Source organism: Cydia splendana, chromosome 20 (assembly GCF_910591565.1).
Source record: "Cydia splendana chromosome 20, ilCydSple1.2, whole genome shotgun sequence".
NCBI lineage: Eukaryota > Metazoa > Arthropoda > Insecta > Lepidoptera > Tortricidae > Cydia > Cydia splendana.
Genome location: NC_085979.1, coordinates 9,650,722 through 9,676,367, shown reverse-complemented (window position 1 = coordinate 9,676,367; position 25,646 = coordinate 9,650,722). Strand labels below are relative to the sequence as shown.

General features: G+C 39.7%; 2 protein-coding genes across 4 annotated transcripts in view; one reads left to right on the top strand and one right to left on the bottom strand.

The window, feature by feature from the left end:
• LOC134800718 (protein DEK) overlaps positions 1-854 on the bottom strand; it is a 31,665-nt gene extending 30,811 nt beyond the window's left edge. For all 3 annotated transcript variants that reach the window (XR_010145558.1, XM_063773232.1, XM_063773233.1), the window contains exon 1: positions 724-854. Coding sequence is in view for 2 of the 3 variants with exons in the window: in XM_063773232.1 (XP_063629302.1) it covers positions 724-765 (42 nt within the window). In the remaining variant the exon portion in view is untranslated. The remainder of the gene's footprint in view (positions 1-723) is intronic.
• A 785-nt stretch (positions 855-1,639) lies between these two features.
• On the top strand, positions 1,640-25,609 carry LOC134800838 (far upstream element-binding protein 1). Its single transcript, XM_063773394.1, has 16 exons — positions 1,640-1,842; positions 2,184-2,302; positions 2,829-2,986; positions 10,259-10,397; positions 11,102-11,280; positions 11,831-11,955; positions 12,309-12,494; positions 13,605-13,735; positions 14,331-14,406; positions 16,636-16,786; positions 17,546-17,706; positions 18,475-18,645; positions 20,797-20,929; positions 21,862-22,067; positions 22,200-22,375; positions 24,451-25,609. Exons 1-15 carry the CDS (start codon positions 1,759-1,761, stop codon positions 22,371-22,373), a joined length of 2,193 nt encoding a protein of 730 aa, XP_063629464.1. The 5' UTR covers positions 1,640-1,758; the 3' UTR covers positions 22,374-22,375; positions 24,451-25,609.
• Positions 25,610-25,646: the final 37 nt, after the last annotated feature.

Here is a 25,646-nt window from a genome sequence, read left to right as displayed (position 1 = left end):
ATTAGGTTACAGACTTACAATCTTTCCGCTATACATAACCAAATATACAAGCTGTGTACATATAGCGACTAGGTATAAGAATTATATCTAGTCTTACATTTTAGGGTCAATCGAACTCCGTCATATTTCTGTAACGATACGATATTAAAATACAAGTACGGCCTGATCGGAAACAAAATAGTACGAAAATTGACCGAGGTCAGCAATAAATGCCCGAAAGAAAGCATGTTTATTTACATCGACGGCCTAGCTCCGCAACGAAATAGCGAAGCGCCAAGCGGCGGGGCATTGGAACGACAACAATATCACTCTACGTCTAAAAAATAATCGCAAAAACCAAATACCAAGGTCATGCGGATTTCCTATCAATGTCATTATGTACATATATCGTGGTACATTAACAAAGGCCTGCACCTAAATGTAAAGGGGCGGGGGTGGCTAAAATATGCGAAATCTGGAAAATAATCCCATTAGCATCAGTTTCGATAACCGATCACGATGGCATTCACAGTTTTTCTTGCGAAATATTGACTAATATCACAACCCTCCGTGGCGCAGTTCCCGCGTTTAGCGGGAAGCAAACGTTCTGTCAGCCATGTTGAGACGCAGACAAACATTAGTGATATAACACGGAAATAACATCACTTCACCACTAAAAATACTCTCAATAGACGCGCACCACTGCATAGAAATATAATACAAAAACATATTTCACAACTATACCTGATTGTCATTGATTTTCGCTTTATCGGTATCACCCGACATTTTTCCTACGAAGAAATTGAAAGCGAATTCAAAGCGTCTTCAAACACCGGACAACACAAATGCACGCACCCATTAAAAAAAGTTTTGGCGTTTAGTTATCAATATAGCTCTCATTCTACTTCGTATTGGCGGCATTTCTTAAATGTTTTTAAATTAAATGGAATTATATTCTACAAATATTTAAAGATTTTTATTTGGTTAAAAACAGTTAAATAGAATAAACCTGGAATAAATAGATTATAAGAACTTTGAAAGAAAGAAATACCTTACTTTGTATCAAAATACAAATTTAAAAAATATTAAAATAAACACTGACCAATTTGTCATTCTGCGAATGAAAACTGAACGTTTATTTTCAAGAGCAATAAAACTAAAACATAAGATGAAAATTTCTGTTACAGCAATTTTACATCACAGAGCGAAGAATAAAATGCTAAATAATATACACCTATTATATATAAAGATGCAATTGAATTTTAATGACTTCATACAGTTTGTTAAGTCAGCGATAAAGTGCTAAAACTAAATATTATTTTTTTATTAATATTCAACCTTTGTAGTTTGTACTTATCAAATATTACTAGGAATTCGTTTTCACTATGCAAAAACTAAACACGAATTGAAAAGTTGCCATAGACAAGCTTTTTAGGTTATTTATAGGCGCTACTCAAGCCTTTCAAATTATATCGCAATTATTAGAAATTAAAAAAAATATTTATGAAACATGATCACATAAGACATTAAGTATTATTGTAGGATAAGTGGAAAATATATATAGAAGCATAAAACGTTACATATCTTTTAGTAAGTATTGCAAAATATTTCGAAATGTACACACAACTATAAAATACTCTTGCCTAGAGTTTTCGTGTCCGTGGTACGCCGCGTCTTTTCTCGCGACGCGAGTTGCGACAACCGAATAAATTTATTTTGGGTTATTTGATCCTTTTTAATGGCTGCCGTATAACGACTGAATGTGTACTTAAATCAAACATGAGTGATTATTCTTCTATGGCTACGCTTCAAAACAATAGCCAACCGGCGGGATTTGCGGCTGCTCTACAACGTGCTAAATTGGTAAGACATACTGCATTTTGTACCTATTTATTGGTGTATTGGTAACGTCCGTATAGTTAATGCAAAAATGTCTGTTTACCTACTTTATTCGCAACTTGTAACGTATCTCCCTGACATAATCCACCCTCTTTTCATTGGCGGGTGACTTTAGTAGCCGATGAAAAACGTTAAATTCACTATAACCTACTTAAATTATGAACTTTCTCGTGGTGTTTTTACTTCCTTTAAAACAATAAGAGGTATTGAAACGTCTAATTAACACGAATTAGTGTCAATTTTGTTGAAGTCGATTGAAACGTCAAATTTTAAAGGAAAAATCACGTAAATTGGGTTGATTTTAGGTTGCTGCTAAAATCGAGGGTGGTGGTAGCAAGAGACCTTTGGAAGACGGACCAGAGCCTAGCGCAAAGAAATTGGCTTCGATTGACCCGGCATATCAACAACAACACGCAGCAATGAGGTAAGATCAGTTACAATAAAAAACAAATTTTCTTCACTTCGAAATACCAAAATGTAGAATTCTATCTAAAGCAAATAAAATCACCTACGTACATTTCTCTAAAGTCTCCTGAGACCCAGAAACAGTTGTTTTGTTTTTGAATTTGGAACTCTTAGTTACACAATAATAGTTCTAAACTAGATTATGGAATATGTAAAAAAATTGTATGCGGGGTCTTAGCAGGATAGATAATAACATAAAAACCAGATAACATTGAACTTCACTAACATACAGTTATTCTTTGCCTAATTTAACTAGGACAGCTACCTTTGAACTGTTTGTTAACCTACATTTATCTACAAAAGTAGTTTAGGTTGTAACCAAGTACAGATGGACAGATGTAGTGAATAATTCTCTACCATCATGTTTTCACGGTAACGAACGAACATGTTACGCTATTTGATAATACACACATCTGTAGTGCTTAATTGCAGCATAATATTTAATGTGTTTGTTTATTCTACATAATATTTTTTTAAATCACTAGTTCATCATCGGCGGCGGCGGCTGCTGCAGCGGCAGCGGCGGCTGCGGCGCGCATCGCCGCGGCGAACCCCACACCACCAGCCCCGGCCCCACCTGGCCTGATGCAGGACCAGACCCTCAACGAGTACATCCGGGTGCCGGACAAGATGGTTGGCTTGAGTGAGTGATCATACATACTACAGACATACAGGAGGCAATTCAAGTCTCAGCTCCGCCTGGTGGAAAACTTGACCCTTAATGAGTACATCCAGGTAGGACGAGATGGTTGGCCTGAGTAAGTGATCATACTACAGATATCTTCTTTATCGTATCCTCATGGCTGAGGAATGTGACAACTGTGGACTTCTTCTTGCACCCGGTGTATGCTAGCCTGTAATGTGGCTTTTGTCTTTGACATTATACAGAATACAGACACAGAAGGTAATCTGCCTTCTTTGCTCATCACCAGACCCTCAATAAGTGCATCTGTGTCCCGGACAACAAATTTGGCCTGAGTGAGTGAACATAAACATATCACAGTACATACTAGAGATGGGCCGAATATTCGGTAATTATTCGGTATTCGGCAAGTTTTTCAATGTTCGTATTCGGCCGAATAATTCGGTTATAGTGCCGAATATTCGGCAAATACTTTTTATTATGTTTGTATTGGTGCATAACTAAAATGTAAACTCCTCCAGAACTTTTCAGGTAGTTATTATCTTCCACTTCTTCCAGATTACGTCTTTATAATTACCCTTTGTAATTAAAACACACGATCTCTCGATGTTGAATCCATGGGAGTCATTTGCAAATCCCTTGACTTTTGACCTCTTTGTTTCCTAAGAAGGGGGGTTATTTTAAGCTGCTAATGTAGGTAATTGAAGCGTTTTCGAATGGTTAATTAAAATGTTATAGCTGAACCGAATAATTCCGCCGAATATTCGGTTCGGTAAGATCTGAACCGATCATTCGGCAGAATATTCGCGTTCGGCAAACTTTATATTCGGCCCATCTCTACTACAGACATACAGGCGGCTCTGCCTGGCCCGATGCAAGACCAAATCATCAATGAGTACATCCGAGTTCCGGACAAGATGATGGGCCTAAGTGAGTGATTAATTGATTATACACATATCTTAGACATACAGGAGGCCACCCGACACCAGCCCCGGCCCTGTCTGGTCTGATGCAAGACCCAGCTCAACATGACAGATAGAGATAGTTGACCCCCCCTGCAAATAAATTTCTATGCAGTGGCAGTCGTGGCTCACTCCGCGATTTCGTCGCTTTGCTACAGGTAGCTAAAAGTACATCCGTTCCGCCCCAATTTTGGGGAAAGCCATAAGCCGCGCGTGGCGCTGTCGACACCTAGCGGCCATATCTGTGCTGATCGTAACAGACCCGTTTTGTTAGAGAGTGAGTCTTCTGTACCTAGTACTATTATTTATTCTGTGGCAGAGGGGTCAGTTATCTCTGAAGCTGTACATCCGGGTGCCCAACAAGATTTGGCCTGAATGAGTACACGTATAATGATGATGAACAGGCCGGTCGTTGATGGGGGAGCTGCCAGCTGGATACTGCGCGCACATCGCCGGCGCTGTCGTCCAGAACATTCATTCACAGTGGCGGATTTGCAGTGTTGCCCGCCCTAGGCCCCAGGCCCTGTAGTAACTACTAGCCGCCCGTTTCTCAGCACCCATCTATAGACAGCCGGCCCTAATATCTTGCCGCTTTTAGCCCGGGCCTACTGGGCCTTAGGGCAAATCCGCCACTGTTCATTCAAGTCTATACATTTTGTTCGAGTCGCTCGGCGCCGGCCGCGGCGTGAGCGGTGATTCGCACCGCCCCGCTAATCGCGTGCGTAAAGTCCGCGGCCTAAAACAAAAAACGCCGAAAGTTTTAACTGTCTTCCTATTACGATTTTTGAGAAACAGGATAGGATTCTATTTCTATGGTACCCTTTACTTCCGGTATTGCCTAAAACTATGAACGCAACAATGGAAGCCTAAAAACGTTAGTACCTACAGATGTGCATAATAGGGTATTTTCCTACTAGTCAAATCAGTTACTTTTTTAGAACTGTCAAAACGATTTGCTAATATGGAATTGATATGAAACATTACATCGTGACGTCACGGTCAACTCACCTACTTTTTATACTTCTATCCGATTTATTAAATAGAACTGTGTTCAAAAATAATTCCGATCTGTGTTTTTCTAATAATTATCTGGTGCTTTATTTCATGCATAGTGTAAAATAATTTATTTTAAATACAGTATAATACCCTATTGTTTTCCTTCGTATTTTCACGGAAACGTAAGAACGTGTCTTGCTATTTCAGTCAGTCTAAGTACAAAAAGTACTGAGGTTGTCTGAAGTAGCATGACAAATACGAACGTTTCCGAGAAAATACGAAGGAAAACAATTACGCACTACGTCTGTACGTCCATGTAGTCGCCGGAGAAATTGATTTATTTCAAACAGATGTCTTGAGCACGTTTTCACAACACCTGGCGTTTTGCCATACTACATAGTCTAGTGCTAAATGTCACTCAATGCTTGAAATATTAATTAATTTCCCTTGACTAGTGGCATGAATTTCTAATGAGATCGGGAATGTCATTAGATATTCATCAAATCAAATGGCCCCTATCATTTAGCAGGCGGCTCATTTTGTGAAGGACTTAAGGCTCCGTCACACATGCGCGTGAGCGGGGCGCGCCGCTTTTACATATAAAACGCTCACGCCCCGCCCGGAAAACGCGCCTGTGTGACGGAACCTTTAACTTTCCTAAAGGGCAACGTTTGATGTTTTGTTGAAGGGACAGGTAAAACGCAGAAGTGGAGATGGAGTGGGCATATGTGTAGGAAAAGTGGAGCCAAATCCTAACAGACTCATTGACGTATATCTCAGGACTGGCCATACGGGCAATAAGTATGGTGCATGAATGGGGCCAGAATAGCGGTGTGATACAGCTACAATGCGATTGGTTGACGAGTTCGCATCACGCGCACGATTGGTCGCAACTAGTTGTGTTAGACTGCACGATTGGCTCGAATTCGTGAGTGACACCGCTGAACTAGCACTATTCTTAGTGCCCGTAAGGCTCGTCCTGATATATACGGCAATGAACAGACTGGTATCAAAGGGCCTGCAAACGGCGCTAGAGAAGACCTCTATCAAGATAAATAAATAAATATTATAGGACATTATTACACAAATTGACTAATTGTAAGTCCCACAGTAAGCTCAATAAGGCTTGTGTTGTGGGTACTTAAACAACGATATATACATACATATTTATAAATACCTAAATACATAGAAAACATCCATGACTCAGGAACAAACTCAGGATTTGTGTTCATCACACAAAAAAAAGTAAGTCCCACAGTAAGCTCAATAAGGCTTGTGTTGTGGGTACTTAGACAACGATATATATGTTGCAGTCAAAAGTGTGAACTGGTCAAAAGAACTTTTAACCGACAAAAACAGGCAAAACTGCTTTTGACTGAGCATGTTGGTCAGAAGTAGTTTTACCTGAAAATCATACCTATTTCTGGCAGCAGTTTCGTTTAAAGGGCGTAGCAAAAAAAATAACCCTAACCTACCTATCTCTGGGAACAGTTTCGTTTTAAGGGCGTAGCAAAAAAAAAATAACCCTAACCTACCTATTTCTGGGAGCACTTTTGACTGATAGTAACAGTCACAATTACTATTAACCAATGATTTTCAGGTAAAACTACTTTTGACCAACATGCTCAGTCAAAAGCAGTTTTGCCTGTTTTTGTCGGTTAAAAGTTCTTTTGACCAGTTCACACTTTTGACTGCGACATATACATACATATTTATAAATACCTAAATACATAGAAAACACCCATGACTCAGGAACAAACTCAGGATCTGTGTTTATCACACAAATAAATGCCCGATTCGATTCGAACCCAAGACCATCGGCTTCACAGGCAGGGTCGCTACCCACTATGTGGAGTGAAGATGGGAGGATGAACTTGAACGGCGGGCCCGAAATGCAATGGAGTGGGCCATGGCAGACTACAGTGGAAAGAGATAGAGGCCTTTGCCAAGTGGCACACTCAAGGGACTTACTCTAGTCTCTTACTTAGGATAAAACAGCTTATCGTCGTAAGACCCAAACCAATTTTTGCGCTTTTGAATTTGGAACTTTCTTTTATTCCTATAAGGCCCACTTGCACCATTCTACTAACCCGGGGATAACCGGTTAAACCTGGAGTTACCACCCAAGTAGCATGGAAGTGTCGGCAACATCAATATAGCAGCCAATTAAGAACTTAGAGTGATTTAAGGGACGTATAAGAGTGTCAGAAAAGTGTTGTGAGAGACTACAAGCTAATTCTATCGTAAAAGCTGTATACAGGCTGTATTGTAGTAACACTTGGCACTTTTAGCTGTACAAAAGTATTTGTCAACTCCGTTTTAAAACATTAAGTGTTGTGAAACACTACAAGCTAATTTTATCGTAAAAGCTGAATACAGGCTGTATTGTAGTATCACTTGGCACTTGTAGCTGTACAAATGTATCTGTCAACCCCGTTTTAAATCTATTTCTTATGGCGTAATCTTACTCTCCTATAAGAATAGTAGTTGTATAACTTCTATCTGTAAGGGTATTATAAAACCAAATGAATAAATGGCAGCTATAGTACAGCTTTTTTCTGTATTACTGATAGAGTCGCTTATAACAATCTTTTGGCGTAATTTGACACTCGTATAAGTATAGTAGTGTAATGATTTCTGAAAATAAGTGTATTATAAAACTAAAGGAATATATGACAGTTACAGTACAGGTTTTTTATTTGTTATACGGATCTCTAAAGAGAATTATAACTTATGTACGGAGAACCGAAATACAGCCAAACGAATACAAATATTCTATTATAAAGCTGTTTTAATTACAAAAGCTGTAAAAGACACTCAATTTATTACACAGCACAGCTACTAAGATTATAATGCTCTCCAACTATCCTGTAGGCTGTTTAAAAATTGTCGCCATTTTACAATAAAAAAAAACGTATTTGTAAATATAATTAAAGAAATACTTGCAAATATTTAGCAGACTAACGCCGTGTTATGATTACCAGCTAAAATAAATTGTTTAGCCTTAGAATTAATATTTATAAATATTATTGATACTCTAACCTTAAAAACAAACAGGAACTTTACCGATTTTTGATATTTTCCTTATGGTTTCTCTTTGTTATTTTGCAGGCGCGTAAATATTTTGCCAGAAAAGATACACAGGTTCACAATAAATAATAATCCGCACTTACCAATAATGTAATATTCCATTCAAGTCCTGTATAATATTTACTTTTACTTAATTTACCATCCACTATAACACTTTATTGTCGCCATTACTATATTACGAATGAACAAGATTAAGACATTTTAGTTTCTTAACCCCTGGAACGCCGAACCGACAAACGTACTTGTACCCGTCAGATGCCTAGTGCCGGATCCGTCCCATCCCCCTCAACTGCCGGAGGGTCTTCAATTTTTGTACCCGTCAACTGCCGCGATCAAAAAAAAGTGATATTGTGCAAATGATATAAAACTCTATTTGTAAGTGTTTAGATCTCAAAATTGTAAAAATATAATACAATAAATTTGGTGACTGATAAGGCACAAGGCAGTTGAGACACTTTGTACAGATCTGGGACTAGGCAGTTGACGGGTACAAAAATTGAAGACCCTCCGGCAGTGGACAGGACTGGTACGGATATGGCACTAGGCGTCCCAAGGGTTAAATGATTATTATTCTCTTGTAATTCTTTCTTATAACTCATTTAAAACTTATATTCTTATATCGTACTTATAAGAGATTATCTGTAGTGTTAAGGTTTCCTGTTACACCGAAATATAGCTGTAATGCAGCTTATGTATTGCTTATACAGCTACTCTACAGCTCTAATAACGCCATAGGCTGTATAATTTGGGCCCTTTTTTTACTTATAAGGGCTGTATAAGCGCTTATACAGCCTTTGTACAGCCTAACTGTACAGCTTATAGTATACAAATAAACTTTAATACAGCTTATATACAGCTTGCAATGCTACTTGGGCATGGTTACCAGTATAATTTGACATTAGGTTATTAGGTTTAACCGCTTAACTCAAGAGTTAGTGGGATAGTGCAAGTGGACCTAAGAGTTCATAACTCGAATTTAATTCGTACTTGTACAAGTACGCGGGATTTACGAGGGTAAAGATAGAATCTCTGTGTTTATATCCCATAGTAAAGTGACAGCTTGATTAACCAATTAACTGCCCAATCATTCTGCTTCTGTGCCAACTTTTAACATAAATGACAGATTGGTCTGACAATTTGTCAGTAAAACTGTCATTTTGGTAACTGGGGTTTATACTTACTTTACTCTTTGGATTTGGTATCGAGTGATGAACCATAGAGACTCACTTAGAGATAAATTTAAGGAAATTGACATAATGACAGTGCACTGTCAATACATTTATGAGAATATTCTGTATGTACATAAAAATATTGTAAATTATAGGAAAAATTGTGAAATTCATAATATTAATACTAGAAATAAACATAAGCTCGCAGTGCCCTTCACTCGGCTCCATAAAATTAAAAAATCATTCATGGGTAATTGTGTAAGATTTTATAATAAACTTCCAAACCATATTACTGAATTATCTATTAATAAATTTAAGAATTATGTAAAGCGTAAACTTATTTCTAAAGCTTATTATACCACACAAGACTACATGAATGATATTACAACGTGGGATTAATTGTTATTCGAAATGATTATTTATTTATTAGGTACATTTGATTATTGATGAGGAAATGGATATTCCGATGTAATACTATCTACTTCTTTTGCTACTTATGCTTTTTTTTTGACATTTAGATTTTATTCTAGAAATTCTAGACTAGTATTTTTTTATACAATCATTTTAATGTTTGACGATCCTTTTGTGAAATTCTTAGTGTTAAATTTGATATGTATAATAATCCAATTTTATTATGGAATAATATTAACATCAATAAATTGCTCTGATAATTAGATTAAGATTAATTACGATTCATAAGAGCTTGTTGCTAGGCCTACATGAATAAAGTATATTTTTGATTGATTGATTGATTTGAATGGGCCGATTTGCATTTTGTTGTTGATTTTTTTTCGTCAGATTTTTTCTGTTGGTTTACGAAATATCAATAATTCCATGTTTTCGTAAATCAGGGGAAGATTTTTTAGGACATACAGTGAAATTGCGCTTATATTGTTTAAAATAGGGAACTATTTTTTATTGATTCCGGCAACAAAATAAATTTAAATTAATAACACAAATAAGAAATTATTCGCAATAGCGAGAGTCTTGATAAAAGACATTGAAAGTCATTATCCACCCTTATATTATATCTTAACAATATAACTTGTTCACAGTTATCGGTCGCGGCGGTGAGCAGATCACCCGATTGCAAGCGGAGTCCGGTTGCAAGATCCAAATGGCTCCCGGCTCCGGTGGTCAACCGGACCGCGTATGCACTCTCACTGGCTCCAGGGAGGCCATCGCCCGCGCCAGGTTTGTGACATTTACACAAATACAGGCGTTTGCGTAAGATAATGTAACAAGGACACAACACAACACTTATATACCATATGTTACGTTTAGGATTAGAAATAGGGTAGTTGCCAATTTTTTATGAACGGTATCAGTTGATCAGGTTTGTTTTGGATCAAGATGTGTTTGGATCAAATGTCTGTGCGGGGACCCATTGTCTTAAAGCAATACAAAAGTCACAAATGATGGTCAAAGTCTGGCACCCGCACTACTGACGAAACGCTTCTAGCAATATGGCAATACATCGTGACGTCAGCATGTAACGTTAGAAGCCGTTTCGATGTATGGAAAACAAGGAAATTGCGATTTTGTCGGTGAAATATTGCGTTTATGTATATTGTGGCTATACAATATTTTTTTAAATAAAATGTAAGGTACCATTATTTTTTTTCCTATTTGGAAGTATAAAAAAATAAATTTTGAAACTGAGGTCATGTATTTTTTTTATTATTTCCATATATTATTTAAGTTTCCAATGTATTCTGATAAATTGCTCATTTTCTATCTATTTATCTAGATTTTTTTTTTTTTTTTTTTAAGGAAAAAATCATTTATTTACATACAATATATATACAGTGGTACTATCTAGATTTAGTTATAAAATTCAACATGTGTCAACAACCATATTATATAATACGCTAGCCACTAACAAGATTTTTTTACAGGGAACTTGTGAACCAAATAGTGAACCATCGCGGGCGAGAGAACGCGCCTCAACACGACGGGCCCGGCATGGGCATGGGCATGGGCGGCGGCGACATGGGCAGCCCGCCCATGCAGAGGGGTGGCGGCGGCGGTGGCGGCGGTGGCGGCGGCGGTGGCGGCGGTGGCGGCGGTGGCGGCGGTGGTGGCCTCGCGATTACTGTAAGTGCTGTTCATAATCACCTTACCACAATCGTCTGGCCACAGGCACAGCTGTTGAATTTAGCCATGTCCCCAAATTTGGGAAATACATTTTGTGCCCAATTTTTGTACATAAGGCACAGAAACCCAAGAAACTAATAAACACCAACGAAAATTTCACACAAATCTTCATTGAAGTCTTGACGGAAGATTGTTTAAATTTAAGAATCCTTTTAAAATATCATTGATTGTGACCCAAGTTTTCTTAAGCCCTGTCTCCATATTGCGCGGCAAACTGATCGATCTGATCGAGTTGGCTCGCGAGCCAACCCGGTATCCATTGCGCGCGGCTGCCTCGCGAGCCAATGTTCGATAGTTTGCCGCGCGATATGGAGACGGGGCTTTACAATATTTTGATAATTTTGACCATCTTTTCAATGCGTTTTCTGTCTGAAAGTTAGGTTTTTTGTTAGACAAAGACTACATTCATTTCAAAGCGGCGGGAAACTACCGTTTAATTATTTTAATCCTCAATTTTGTTGAACAGGAAGAAGTGATGCTGCCCGGTCCCAAAGTGGGTCTGATCATCGGCAAGAGCGGCAAGACCATCAAACAGCTGCAGGAACAGTCTGGTGCCAAGATGGTCGTCATCCAAGACGGACCCAACACGGAATATGTAAGTTTAATGTTATATGACTGCTCGCCAATGAAAATACGACACGACCGCACTCTCTCACGGCCCGACATCGAATGCCTAACTACTAGTGATGACGTCTGAAGCATTCAGATGGCAACATATCAGATATTTAAAGTGGGTTTGATCATCGGCAAGACCAAACAGCTGCAGGAACAGTCTGGCGCCAAGATGGTCGTCATCCAAGACGGACCTAACACTGAATATGTAAGTTTATAACCAAAATTAAATGTAGCGTTGTCAGCTAAAAAAGAATTCGAGTAATATTGGGGTAGAATAGATTATCATTACTTTCGAATTCAACTCTCAATAAAGCCATCCTTTTGTTTTCGTAGGAGAAGCCCCTACGTATCTCAGGCGACCCGAGCAAGGTGGAGCACGCGAAGCAGCTTGTGTTCGAGCTGTTAGCTGACAAGGATGCCGGCGGCGGCGGCGGTGGCGGCGGCGGCGGCGGCCGACAGTACGACGACGTGTATTCACCCCAAGACCAGGGCAACCATATGGGCGGCAACCAAACTGAGGTTAGTCTACCAAGATTAGTGGAGTATACAGCTCGTATTCGAGCTGTTAGCCAACAAGGATGCTGGCGGCGGCCGACAGTACGACGGCGTGTATTCACCCCACGACCAGGGCAACCATATGGTTGGGCGGCAACCAAATTGAGGTTACTTAGTACACAAACAATGCTCTGTAGCAACAGGCGGCCCGCGAGCCTCCCTGGCTGTTTTGTATGTAATATTGACAAAAGACAATGTCTGATAAAGTCACAAATATTATCAAAGTGCGACCCGCGTCAACTTCGTTAACTACTATGTGGCCCTTGGCTGCTAAAAGGTTGCTGACCGCTGCTCTGTAGTATACGGATTTCAACTGTTCATACTGCACGATGCTGGGTGGAACTTCCCCATTATTTTAATGATACCTCAACAAGGTCTCAAGGTCGGCAACGCGCTTGTAACACCTCTGGAGTTGCAGGCGTCCATAGGCTACGGTGACTGCTTACCATCAGGCGGGCCGTAAGCTTGTTTGCCACCGAAGTGGTATTAAAAAAAACCTACACTGACTTTATAAAAGGTACAATAGATACCGATCTGGCCTAGTGGGTAGTGACCCTGCCTGTGAAGCCGATGGTCCTGGGTTCAAATCCCAGTAAGGGCATTTATTATTATGATGTTAGAGATATTTGTTCCTGAGTCATGGTTATTTTCTATGTATTTAAGTATTTATATATTATATATATCGTTGTCTGGGTACCCACAACACAAGCCTTCTTGAGCTTGGGACTTAGTCAATTTGTGTAAGAATGTCCTTATAATATTTATTTTTTATTTATTTATTAATAGAGTAGGTCTGGTACACAGAGTAGGGTGTACCTTTTTGTTGAAAAGTCCACCCACTATCTTGACGCTCATGACGTGCTGACATCACTTGCTGATTTCGGATTAGTCCCGTACTAATATACGTAACGTATTTATGATCAGCATGATCTGACGACGGAGACCGGAAGCATAGTTTACAAGTTATGGAACGTTTAACTAGTAGATAACAGTCTTAAGTATAGTATAGCTAAAATATGATGTCATTTTGATGAAACTGGAAAGTCCTGTAGTTTAATGCTTACTTTTGTCTAGGTATTAGTGCCGAAAATAGCCGTGGGCGTTGTGATCGGGCGCGGCGGAGACATGATCAAGAAAATCCAGGCGGAAACCGGATGCCGAGTCCAATTCCACCAAGAGAGAGACGATGGGCCTGGAGATAAGAGGTAAGTCCACCAAATAATGTATAAAATATAGTGTTATACAACAGCATTATAAAAGATGACAAAAACACGAAAAGGGCGACTTCCCAATGTCCGAATCAGAAATTTAGCTTCGGGATGTAAGATTTCTTAATGAGTAGTAGATCAGGGGTGTTGCGAATATTCGCATCCGCATCCGCGGAACATCCGCATTATATTCAACATCCGCATCCGCATAAAATCGATGCGGAGCTCATGCGGATGCGGATGTCGACCAAGTCGGTAACAGAAACCGTCTTAGCGGCGGCGTAAGGCTAGGTAATTTCGTCATTATACAATAACGAAATCGTAAAGATCCCGAAAAGTCGACCAAGTTACTGTTTATTAAATAAAACGCACCTATATTCTTGTTCAAATACTAAATGTTTCGTTTTTTTTAAATAAAAACTACCAAAAATGAAATATTTGACGTTTTTTAAGTACCAAATCTTGACATCAGCGTCCGCGGATGTGAGGCTTTAAATATCCGCATCCGCATGTCAAAAAACTGCATCCGCAACATCCCTGTAGTATATGACACAAAAGTCGAAAATGAAATTTTGTCATCTTGTTCCTTTAGATGTTACCTACAAGGCAAACCTCACCAAGTGGACCAAGCGCGTCAAATGATTGAAGATTTAATCGCCAGCGTCAACGTAAGTACACTTTTTACTATTGCTTTACATAATGTAATGTTATATGTGAGAGCTACATAGAAAGTCTAATTTTACAGATCCCTTTGTTTGACATAATTATTGAAAATCATGATTGTCAGATTATCATTAGTCATGATTCTGAAACCGTTAACTTTTCAGGACTTTCGTAAGGTTATCCTATAGATAGGTCAGGTTTGTTTTATGGCAATCCTGAAATGTTACTCGTTTCTGAGAAAAACCATATTATGACTAACGAAAATGCGGACAAACAATACATTATGACTTAAAACTTTATGGGAAACAATAGAGACCCCTAATTTTACGTTTCGGAGTTATGAATAATCACAAGATGTCCGTTTTCATAAGCACAAAGCTGAAATGCAAATACAGCGCCAATTACAGGTGTTACATGGAGGTTGAAACTTGACCTTGATTGATCTAGTATTCTTTTGAGTTACTAAAGTACTCGTAAATACAAATAATAAAGTTAATAATAACTGTGTGCAGGTCTCGCACCAACGCGAATCGCAAGTGAGAATTATTTTTGTCCACCACTTGTGTTGTGCATGCACTGTATTTAGTCTGTGGTCTGACGCGCATTGTTGAAATAACGAATTTTCGGGGAAAAGCCTCTAATGAAATATGTTAAAAAGAACCTTCTCTTTTTATTTAAGGTCATGTAGAAAGTTTTATGAAACGGATCCTGAATTGTGAATCGCGCTTACTTATACTTTTGAATCTGTGCGATTATTTCATTCACTTGACTGAAAGTCTCCGTGAAATGTGCATTAGGTCCAACGAATTATAAAAACATCTAACTACGACATAACTAAAACATCTGCCTGCCATTCAAATTAGCCAAAATTTTCGGGAAAATAATAAAAGCCAGAACGCTTACAATATTGGAATCTACATTTGTTGTCAAGCCAATGACCCTAAACACAAAGGACTAAAAAGCTGTTAGATATCGACATCCAAAGTAGCAACTCCAAAATTCAATCGTTATTCCTTCATAGTCGCACTGACATTTGGGTTCTCAGCTCTTATCATACTGGGTTCTATTACATTACTGAGTTCCAAGACGGAACTTGGAATAAAAAAAACAAGACTTCTAATAAACAATTCCAATTTCTTTTTAGTTTAATTTTGGTTTTGTTTTGACTTGAATTTCTTTTCCGTTTCGTAGTTGGGTTAATAGACAAATAATACATTTCATCGCCTTTATTTATTCCTTATGCTTTGCAAACGGGTATTCTTTCTATGGGGATAAATAATTTTCGGTCCTCTTAATTGAAAATTTTAATCCGTTGTTCTGTTGGTAATTCTGGGAATATTATATCACGAAAACATTGGAATAGGCATTTGTTATATTTCTTTCAGTGAAGTTGTGAAAACCACGAGCTCTTATTTAGTTAACACATAATTGCTGTTTGTTAATGTTTAACGGGTGTTCTTTTACGGTCCAAAAGCACGGTACTGTTTACGCATTATACACGTTGGCCAAAAAATAAGTGCATTCTCGTTGCCAGGAAGGTTTTGGGATTATACTGAGCAACTTTTACGGTGGGACCAATACCGAAACCGCGACAAAAAAATTTACTGCCCTCCCGTAGAAAATGGGCCAGTCAAAATGTATGAAACAGGCATAATTTTTTTTCGCTATTTGGGGATTGGTCCCATAGTAAAAGTTGCTCAGTATAATCCCAAATCCTCCCTGGCAACGGGTATGCACTTATTTTTCGCCCAGCCTGTATAAAATATAAAACATGTTTTAATGCCTGTGAGGATGATTTCTAAAGTATTCTCTGGTGGTAAACGGTATCGCACTAAAACTGCAGACGCACAGACACGTGGCAAAGCTACGTTTGTATAAGATCTACATGTGAAATCTTAGCAGGATCTTATCCCTTCTCATAGGACTTTTTTCGTCCACGCACATATGTGCACACAAACTTTGTAATATTACAAAGTTTATTGTTTTTGGGCATATGCCTGTGTTTGTGCGCTTACTGTTTATTAATGTGGATTCGCCTGACGTATACATAGATAGGTCCTAAGTAAAGCGATTAGAATCTGTTCGGAAAGAGAAGTCATGGAATGTATTGGCCCATATACATTCCACGACTCTTCTCTTTCCGAACAGACTTTAACGGTAAGCCTTACTGCAAAACCACACTGGGGTCACGTCATATCTATAAACACATCACATTAAAAACGCATGTTACACAGAGGCGGGATCAAGAAGTGCGATCAGGGCGCGGTCGCGGCGGCTCCGGGCAGCGCAACGGCGACCGTGGAGACTTCCAGCAGTGGCAGGACCAGGAGATACGCGTCACCTTCACCGTGTCCAACCTGAAGTGTGGACTCATCATCGGCAGAGGTGAGGAAACCCTTAGCCATGTTCTTACTGAAGTGGGGTCAAGAAGTGCGATCCGGCCGAGGTCGCGGCGGCTCCGGGCAGCGCAACGGCGACCGTGGAGACTTCCAGCAGTGGCAGGACCAGGAGATACGCGTCACCTTCACCGTGTCCAACCTGAAGTGTGGACGCATCATCGGCAGAGGTGAGGAGACCCTTAGACATGTTCTTACTGAAGTGGGGTCAAGAAGTGCGATCCGGCCGAGGTCGCGGCGGCTCCGGGCAGCGCAACGGCGACCGTGGAGACTTCCAGCAGTGGCAGGACCAGGAGATACGCGTCACCTTCACCGTGTCCAACCTGAAGTGTGGACTCATCATCGGCAGAGGTGAGGAAATCCCCTTTAAAAACGTGATTTTACTGTATTTGGGGTCAAAGAGTGCGATCAGGGCAGCGCAATGGCGACCGCGGCGACTTTCAGCAGTGGCATGACCAGAAGACACGGGTCACCCTGTGTGTGTGCGACTGCGTGCGTGTGTGTGGGTCGCCACGTGTCTAATCTGAAATGTGGTCTCATCATCGGCAGATGCGAGGGAACCTCTAGACATGTCCCAACAAATTAGAGGCTCGGACACTTAAAATCAGCTGTAGACCATTCAAAGTCTAAAACTAACGTTGGTAGCCATCTCTGCTTACTTCTAAAAATTTTAACCTGTAGTTTACGTTAAAACTCATTCATATAATTTGTTCTTATTCTATTCCCTTAACTATGATTTTATTTACAGGCGGCGAAGTAATAAAACAGATTAACGCGCAATCGGGCGCGCACTGCGAGCTAGACCGACGCGCACAGGGCGCGGATCGCAACAACCGCACCTTCTACATCCGCGGACACCCAGACGCGGTTGAACACTGCAAACGAATCATCATGGAGAAAGTTGGCATGGTGAGTATTTGTATGTTTAGTATGAAGCTGGCAGGGTCGCCATGTGAGGCGGGGAGTAGTAATAAAACAGATGGACCGGATAAATAGGGGTGAGGGTCGTAATAAACGCTCCTTCTACATCCGCGGACACCCAGACGCGGTTGAACACTGCAAGAGGATAATTATGGAGAAAGTTGGCATGGTGAGTCTTTGTATGTTTAGTATAAAGCTGGCAGAGTCGCCATGTGAGGCGGGAGGTAGTAATAACACAGATGAACTAAAGAGATAGGGGCGAGGATCGTAATAACCGCACATTCTACATCCGCGGACACCCAGACGCGGATGAACACTGCAAGAGGATCATTATGGCGCATAGCTGATACTCGCAGGATCGTCAATAAGGCAGGAAGTAGCAATAAAGCAGATTGACGGTGCTGTGCTCAGGGCGGTGATCGAAATGGCCGCACATTCTATATCCGCGGACAGAACGTGGGCATGGTGAGCTTTTGTATATCTAGTATGTATATATAATAGTAGTATGCTATTATTGGCAGGGCCGCCATGTGAGGCGGGAAAAAGTAATAAAGCAGTTGCTGAGGTCGCGTATCGTAAAAATGATGTTCTGTGCCTCGTAACTATTAGCGCTCGCATGGAGTGAGAGATATCACGCCAGAAATGGGTGCCCTTCATACCTTGGTTACCAATTAACTACTTACATTATCATCGACCGTCTTCGGAACGTTCCGCACAGGCCCTTTCATCCACTGATATTTAAATTGTCTTGTCCAGCCGGTGAACTTCATCCAAGAGGGCGGCAACGGCGGCGGCGGCGGCGGCGGCGGCGGCAGCAACAACGGCAACGGAAACGGCGGCGGCGACTACTACGGCGGCGGAGGCCCGCAGGGCGCCGCCTGGGGCTACAACCCGCACTGGCACCAACCCAACAACCAGCCGCCACAGGTATTGACAGAAGAAAAGTTACGTCGTGTGTAGACGTACTTAATATTTGCTTGGACTCGAGGGGTTAAAATTCCATTTAAAAAATCTGTCATTAGACTGGTTCACACAGAAGGAATTAAATCGGCATCAAAATATGGCGCGAAACTCAGTCTAGAAGTGCCTCGCCCGATACTCGAACCAGGTGCTGCGCGCGGCAATTTCCTCAGGAGGTGCCTCGTTCTGTGTCGACCCGATCATTACTATTGAAAGTCGCTTACGATCCATCCCATTCGGTCTTATTATTCATTTTACCTCGTCATATACATATACAGTATAGTAGTCCGAGTGGAATTGACTTGTCTCTATCATAGCTGGTTTGTTACTGCACACCGTTGTATGGGGACCTTGCACTTTGAGACTATGCGCTGAAACTTGGCACAGTTGATACTTAGCTGGTCTTGAGCAGATACAGACCGGGAGCCGTCGAGAGCCACCTCTCATTTAGTGGGGGGGGGGGGGGGGGGGGGGGGGGAAGTTCGACGCTGCTGCGCTTCACTTGGAGCAACATTTCTCTAAAACTATACCTATTAGGGCATGTAATATATCATTTTCGGATAAATTAAGGATGAGGAATCTAGTTTTGGAACAAAAACAATGCACTTTCTAACAAAAAAAAAGCATAAAGTAGATAAGACTAAAAAACGTATTTTTGATTTTTTCATAATTACCAATTTTTTTTAAAGTGTAGCAGGAATCTGAAAACAAAAAATACAGTCGTAAAGCTACACTTATTACGTTTAAGAAAATATATAGTTTAATATACAAAACTGTTGATAAATGGGAGATAAAAATTAATATTAAGCGTGGGTCAGAGTGATCTCAATACAAATTATTATGAATGTGGGAAAGTTACTTATAATTTGTTCTACAATCGTTTATTTTTCTTGTTTTTCGTAAATAACTCGTAAACGGTAGCCCACAGCAAAAAAATATCTGTTACGTAAATAATCTGTTTCAGATTTCTTATAAAATAAGTACTACTGTTTTTCGCTACCATCAATATTAAAAAAAATATTGAAGGGAGAAAATAAATACTTAGGTCCCCTTTTTTAGTCATTCGTAAATAACTCGTAAACGATGGCCAATAGCTAAAAATTTTTTAGTACATGAATAATTTACATAAAATTTCCTACAAAAAAAGTCATTCAAACTTTTTCGCTAAGATCAATATTAAAAACGATATTAAAGAGAGAAAATAAATTCTAAGGTCCCCTTTTTAAATATTGATCCTAGCGAAAAAGTTTGAATAACCTTTTTTGTAGGAAATTTTATGCTAATTATTCATGTGTTAAAATATTTTTTGCCATTGGCCATCCTTTACGAGTTATTTACCAATGACTAAAAAAGGGGAGCTTAGTATTTATTTTCTCCCTTCAATATTTTTTTTAATATTGATCTTAGCGAAGAAAAGTAGCACTTATTTTATAAGAAATCTGAAATAGATTATTTACGTAAAAGATATTTTTTTGCTGCGGGCTACCGTTTACGAGTTATTTACGAAAAACTAAAAAAATAAACGATTGTAGAACAAATTATAAGTAACTTTCCCACATTAATAATATTTTGTATTGAGATCACCCTGGCCCACGCTTAATATTATTTTTTATCTCCCATGTAACAACAGTTTTGTATAATAAACTATATATTTTCTTAAACGTAATAAGTGTAGCTTTACAACTATATTTTTTGTTTTCAGATTCCTACTACACTTTAAAAAAAAATTGGTAATTATGAAAAAATCCAAGATACGTTTTTTTGTCTTTACTACTTTATGTTTTTATTTTGTTAGAAAGTGCATTGTTTTGGTTCCAAAAAAAAAAACCTCATCCTTAATTTATCCGAAAATGATATATCACATGCCCTAATAGGTACAGTTTTAGAGAAATGTTGCTCCAAGTAAAGCGCGGCGGCGTCGAACTTCCCCCCCTCCCCCCCACTAAATGAGACGTGGCTCTCGAGGTCTCCCGGTCTGTATCTGCTCATGACCAGCTAAGAATCAACTGTGCCAAGTTTCAGCGCATAGTCACAAAGTGCAAGGTGTCGTGCACTAACAAACTAGCTATCACTTTCTCGTAAATTGTCAAGAAATAACTAACAATTCTATTTTTTTAGCAGCAACAAGTGAACATCAACCCGAGTACAGGCCAGCCCGACTACTCGCAACAATGGATCGACTACTACCGCTCGCTGGGGCTCATGAGAGAAGCGGAGGCGATAGAGCAGCAGGCTAAACAACAGCAGCAAGGTAATTATTGTTGATGTAACCATGTTTTCAGCAGCAACATGTGAACATCAACCCAAGTACAGGCCAGCCCGACTACTCGCAGCAATGGATCGACTACTACCGCTCGCTGGGGCTCATGAGAGAAGCGGAGGCGATAGAGCAGCAGGCTAAACAACAGCAGCAAAGTAATTATTGTTGATGTAACCATGTTTTCAGCAGCAACAAGTGAACATCAACCCGAGTACAGGCCAGCCCGACTACTCGCAACAATGGATCGACTACTACCGCTCGCTGGGGCTCATGAGAGAAGCGGAGGCGATAGAGCAGCAGGCTAAACAACAGCAGCAAGGTAATTATTGTTGATGTAATCATGTTTTCAGCAGCAACAAGTGAACATCAACCTGAGTACAGGCCAGCCCGACTACTCGCAGCAATGGATCGACTACTACCGCTCGCTGGGGCTCATGAGAGAAGCGGAGGCGATAGAGCAGCAGGCTAAACAACAACAGCAAGGTGATTTGACATGTTCTGTTTTCATGTATTTTCCGGTGATTGTAATCAAACCAATTCTTACTGCTTTCTTTGGTATCAATTTATCTATGTCCAAATAAATCCCTTCGCAGCCACATGGTTGCCTGGAGAAGAATGGCCGTCTGGAGTTCGTATAATATATCTGTCGGCAGCCGATCGTAAAGTTCCTGTGTATTGTTTTGACGATAGTCACATTAAACCCATAGATAGATAGGATAGGTTCGTTAGGTTGCTTCAGATGCCCGAAGGGCAAACTGTCTAGATATAGGAGCTCCGTTTTTAAACTTCATATTTGTTATAAAATCTTTTGATTCATAGTGAATTGTCGAAATTGGAGTACACTAATTGATGTTGCGTGTTCAAATTTTTAAGTTTTACATTTGTCCTCCCAGCTATTTGACGTTGTAGGGCGTCAACCGTAGACAGAAAAAGTGATTCACAAATGTGTAACCCCTCAGGTGGAGCGGGCAACGGTGCTGGAGGCCCCCCCGGCCCCGCCGCGCCCGGCCCCGCGCCGTCGCCGGCCCCGGCCGCCGGCGCCGACTACAGCGCGCAGTGGGCCGAGTACTACCGCAGCATCGGCAAGCTCAAGGAGGCCGAGGCCATCGAGCAGCAGATCAAGATGAAGGTATTCTCACCTTTCTAATTATCTCGTTGCCTTCTAAAAGAGTTGGGGTTCCGTTTTTACCGACCTGATCACAAAAATTTACACATTTCGTACATTCGGAAAGCGTTTCTAAAATAAAATATAATCCGTCAGCAAGGGCAGGCGGCGCCGGGCGGAGCGGCCGCGCCGTCCGCGCCCGCGCCGGCCGCCACCCCGCCCGCGGCGGGCGTGATGCCGCAGCAGTACCAGTACCCCGGCTACCCCGTGCAGGCCTACCCGCCCTACCAGCCCTACCAGTACCAGCAGCAGCCCGACCACCAGCAGTGAACGTGAGTACTTGGCTCATATGTTGGGATGTTGTCGTCTCCATTTTTAGGCAGCCATTTCCCGGTGTACAAATGTATTGCAAAATCCTTTGCCATCGTATTTTCACGGAAAATATATGCTATTTCAGTTGGTCTCAGTACAAAAAGTACTGAGGTTCGTATTTGTCAAGTAGCATGACAAATACGAACGTTTCCGAGAAAATACGATGGTTAAGGATTATGCACTATATCTCCCTTGTGTAAATTTGATTCGATAGCGTGACGTAAGCGTTTGCGTTAAGCGTCATTTTGTATGGGATTTTGAATTTCCAAAACGTCCCGCTTGTCGCGCTGTTAAAAATCCCATATAAAAATACATAATAACGTGAACGTTCGTCACGCTATCGAATTATATTTACACTAGCGGTTCTGTAGTATTTAGACAGAATTATTCGCACCGAAAAAGATAGTTTCTTACTATCCCAATAAATCTATATTTGTTTATTCTAATGTTGCAAAATATTATCTAATCGCCGGTAAACCTAAATTTGGCTCTTAAAAGTTCAGACGAATAATATTCTTTAGAGATAATACAATATAAAGCAATGCGTCTTGTATACATATGTATACAATATACAATATTTACTTACGACAAATTTGTCAATACATATACTCAATCAAATACGATACGCATTTATAAATTAACCGATTTGAAAGTTACTTAGCAGTGGATTGATAGATACTTACTTGTGTGGATTCTCACAGCAAAAAAGAATTTACTTCTAAAACAAAATCTAACTTTTCCTTTTTGCTGTAATTTGCTTTAGTCTGTTCAACAACGTTCAAGGTTTCACAGCTATCATATATTGTACCCCCAGAGCACATATTTTATTTAAATGTCTCATATGTGTATTATATTAGCATAATTGTTCATGATCTAGTTTTAAAGCATGTGTAGATATTAGTGAGAGAAAGTGTATAATATCCCTCACTCGTCGATATACCTATGAAATTGTGTTATTTTTAATGAACTAATAAGTATACGGTAAATTACAACACACAATTAAACATCGGCACTATTTAACTGTCCTAAGAAAACCATGCAATAACACGTCAAAACGAAATTTCAAATATTAAACAGATGGATTTCTGTTTCTATAACGTTAAACGTTATTTATATCTCTAGACAATTAAAAACTAAACCTTAACATTGGCAGTTAGGTAATCAGTGGCATATCCATGTATTTATTTTTAAATGTTTCGTTTAAACGTGACTAACTAACTAAACGTATGTGTTTTACATACATATATTAATACGATACAGTGTTCTAATCATTTTACTTTGTACACATGTCAAATATTTTGCTTCTTAATATTTACGCATGATATGTATTTAAATTTCTATGTTATACCCATTTAATTTGATCGCTAGAATGTCTATAGATGTATTGAATTTTAAGAATAGCTGCAATATGTTTATTTTACAGGAATTTGGTATTATACAATTAACAGTTATTTGCTAAAAGGCATGTGTTAATTTTGTCTACATCTTTTTCAGTTTACGCATGAAATATGTTTGATACATTATAGATATAAGCTGTTAATTAAGTTTGGGTATTATGAACTTGGGTCATGTACATATATATCTTCTATTTTGTCTTCCTACTTTCCGTTAGTTAAGGATATGACCACTAAATAACACAAAAAATTAAACAGGGATTAAAAAAACATTGTTCACCTCGTGTATGCCACCCCGACCTGATATTACGAGTTGCTTAATATCGTCAGGAAACCTGCATATGTTTGCGAAGAAATTACATATGTGTGAAGTTCTTAATGCTTATTGGGGTAGCCAGATGACAGCCCAAATCATTTGTACAGTGACGTAAAGCCTGTCCCATTAGTGGGACATATAGATGCAGGTATCATGAAGGGGTATATGTGATTTCCTTAACTTTCGGACAGACTTGCAAGACAAAGAATTACGGCCTTGTAAGACTATGAACTGTTCAGTGTGTGTAGTGTTGCAGATAGGCTCGGCGGGCTTCGGGAGTTCCTCTTAGTATGTCGTTTGCCATGTTCTTTGTTTGTGATTGCAGAGGCCGCGGCGCACCGATCACCGACGAGACGACACTTCATTCTAGACTGTAAGGCCTGTCCACACTGAGCGACAAAAGTCAGAACGCCACAGATATTACAGACATGCTATGTGATCGCGTAAATCTGAGTCCAAAAGTGAGAAAACTACAATAGAGACACAATTACTAATTGCTATGTGATCAAGCCGAGTTTTAAAGAAAAATGGCGTTGCTTTTGCCGCTCAGCTCGGATAATAGGCCAATAACCTTAAGCCAAACCTCGACGACTAATTCAGAACGCCCACAATAAATAAAACGGCACAGTAAATAACACGTCTAAGACATATCAAGCATTTATTTCTTGTGGGTCAACCTATGTTAAATCATGAGATTACCGGTATTATTTAATTGTGTATATTTCGGCTGTGTGGTCTATAACGTGAACGTTCTAGAAGTGTATTTGTATGTTGACTGATGTGCCAGTTTGTCCAGGATAGACCCACACTGCCTTTTAAATGAGACAACAGCTGGGGCTATAAGAGAAAGCAAAGCGTAGAGAACCGCCAGCCTCGCGCCGCTGCGGATATCGAGGTAACAGTTTGAATAGTATGTCTATCTCATGTCTTTTACGTGTTATATTATATGTACATTCTAGATTCAAATCAATTTAAACCTACGCTCCGTTCAAGCGTTACATAGTTTAGGTCAATCGGAAAATCTCCTTTCGATTTCATAATTATGTCTTAGCAAGTAAGTTACGATTGTGAATTAATGCTCCTTCTCGATTTAGGGCTCACGTCGTCGGATAAAAATAAACATACATATTTTATGTATTTTTTCGATTAAAAAATTAGCTTTGAATAATGGAGATTCGGTGTTAGTGTAACGAAGGTAATGTAAGTTGAACTACATTCCTTTATAAAATTGTTCAATCCTATACTTGCGTGAGCTGCGCTCCGTTCGTTCCGTAAAGAACGTTCTATAGCAAACTCACTATTGGTAGAATCAAATTACGCTGATTAATTACATGAATTTAATATGTGAATGGATTAAACCCATAATCGTTTGCTAAACAACGTTCTGTATGGTCAGCAAAAGGAGCTACTCCGGCGCGATCGCTTCACGGGATAACCCCGAGTCATTGTATTAATATTTAAGATATAAAGTGTATGTTGATTGATATGCGTGTTCATTTTATTTATAATCATGATTTCTCT

Excerpts from the sequence above, each read along its gene's own strand:
- LOC134800838 (XM_063773394.1), top strand. The coding sequence starts at position 1,759 with ATGAGTGATTATTCTTCTATGGCTACGCTTCAAAACAATAGCCAACCG. Across the intron at positions 2,987-10,258 it reads GGACAAGATGGTTGGCTTGA|TTATCGGTCGCGGCGGTGAG; the intron begins GTGAGTGATCAT and ends ACTTGTTCACAG. Across the intron at positions 22,068-22,199 it reads AGCAGCAGATCAAGATGAAG|CAAGGGCAGGCGGCGCCGGG; the intron begins GTATTCTCACCT and ends ATAATCCGTCAG.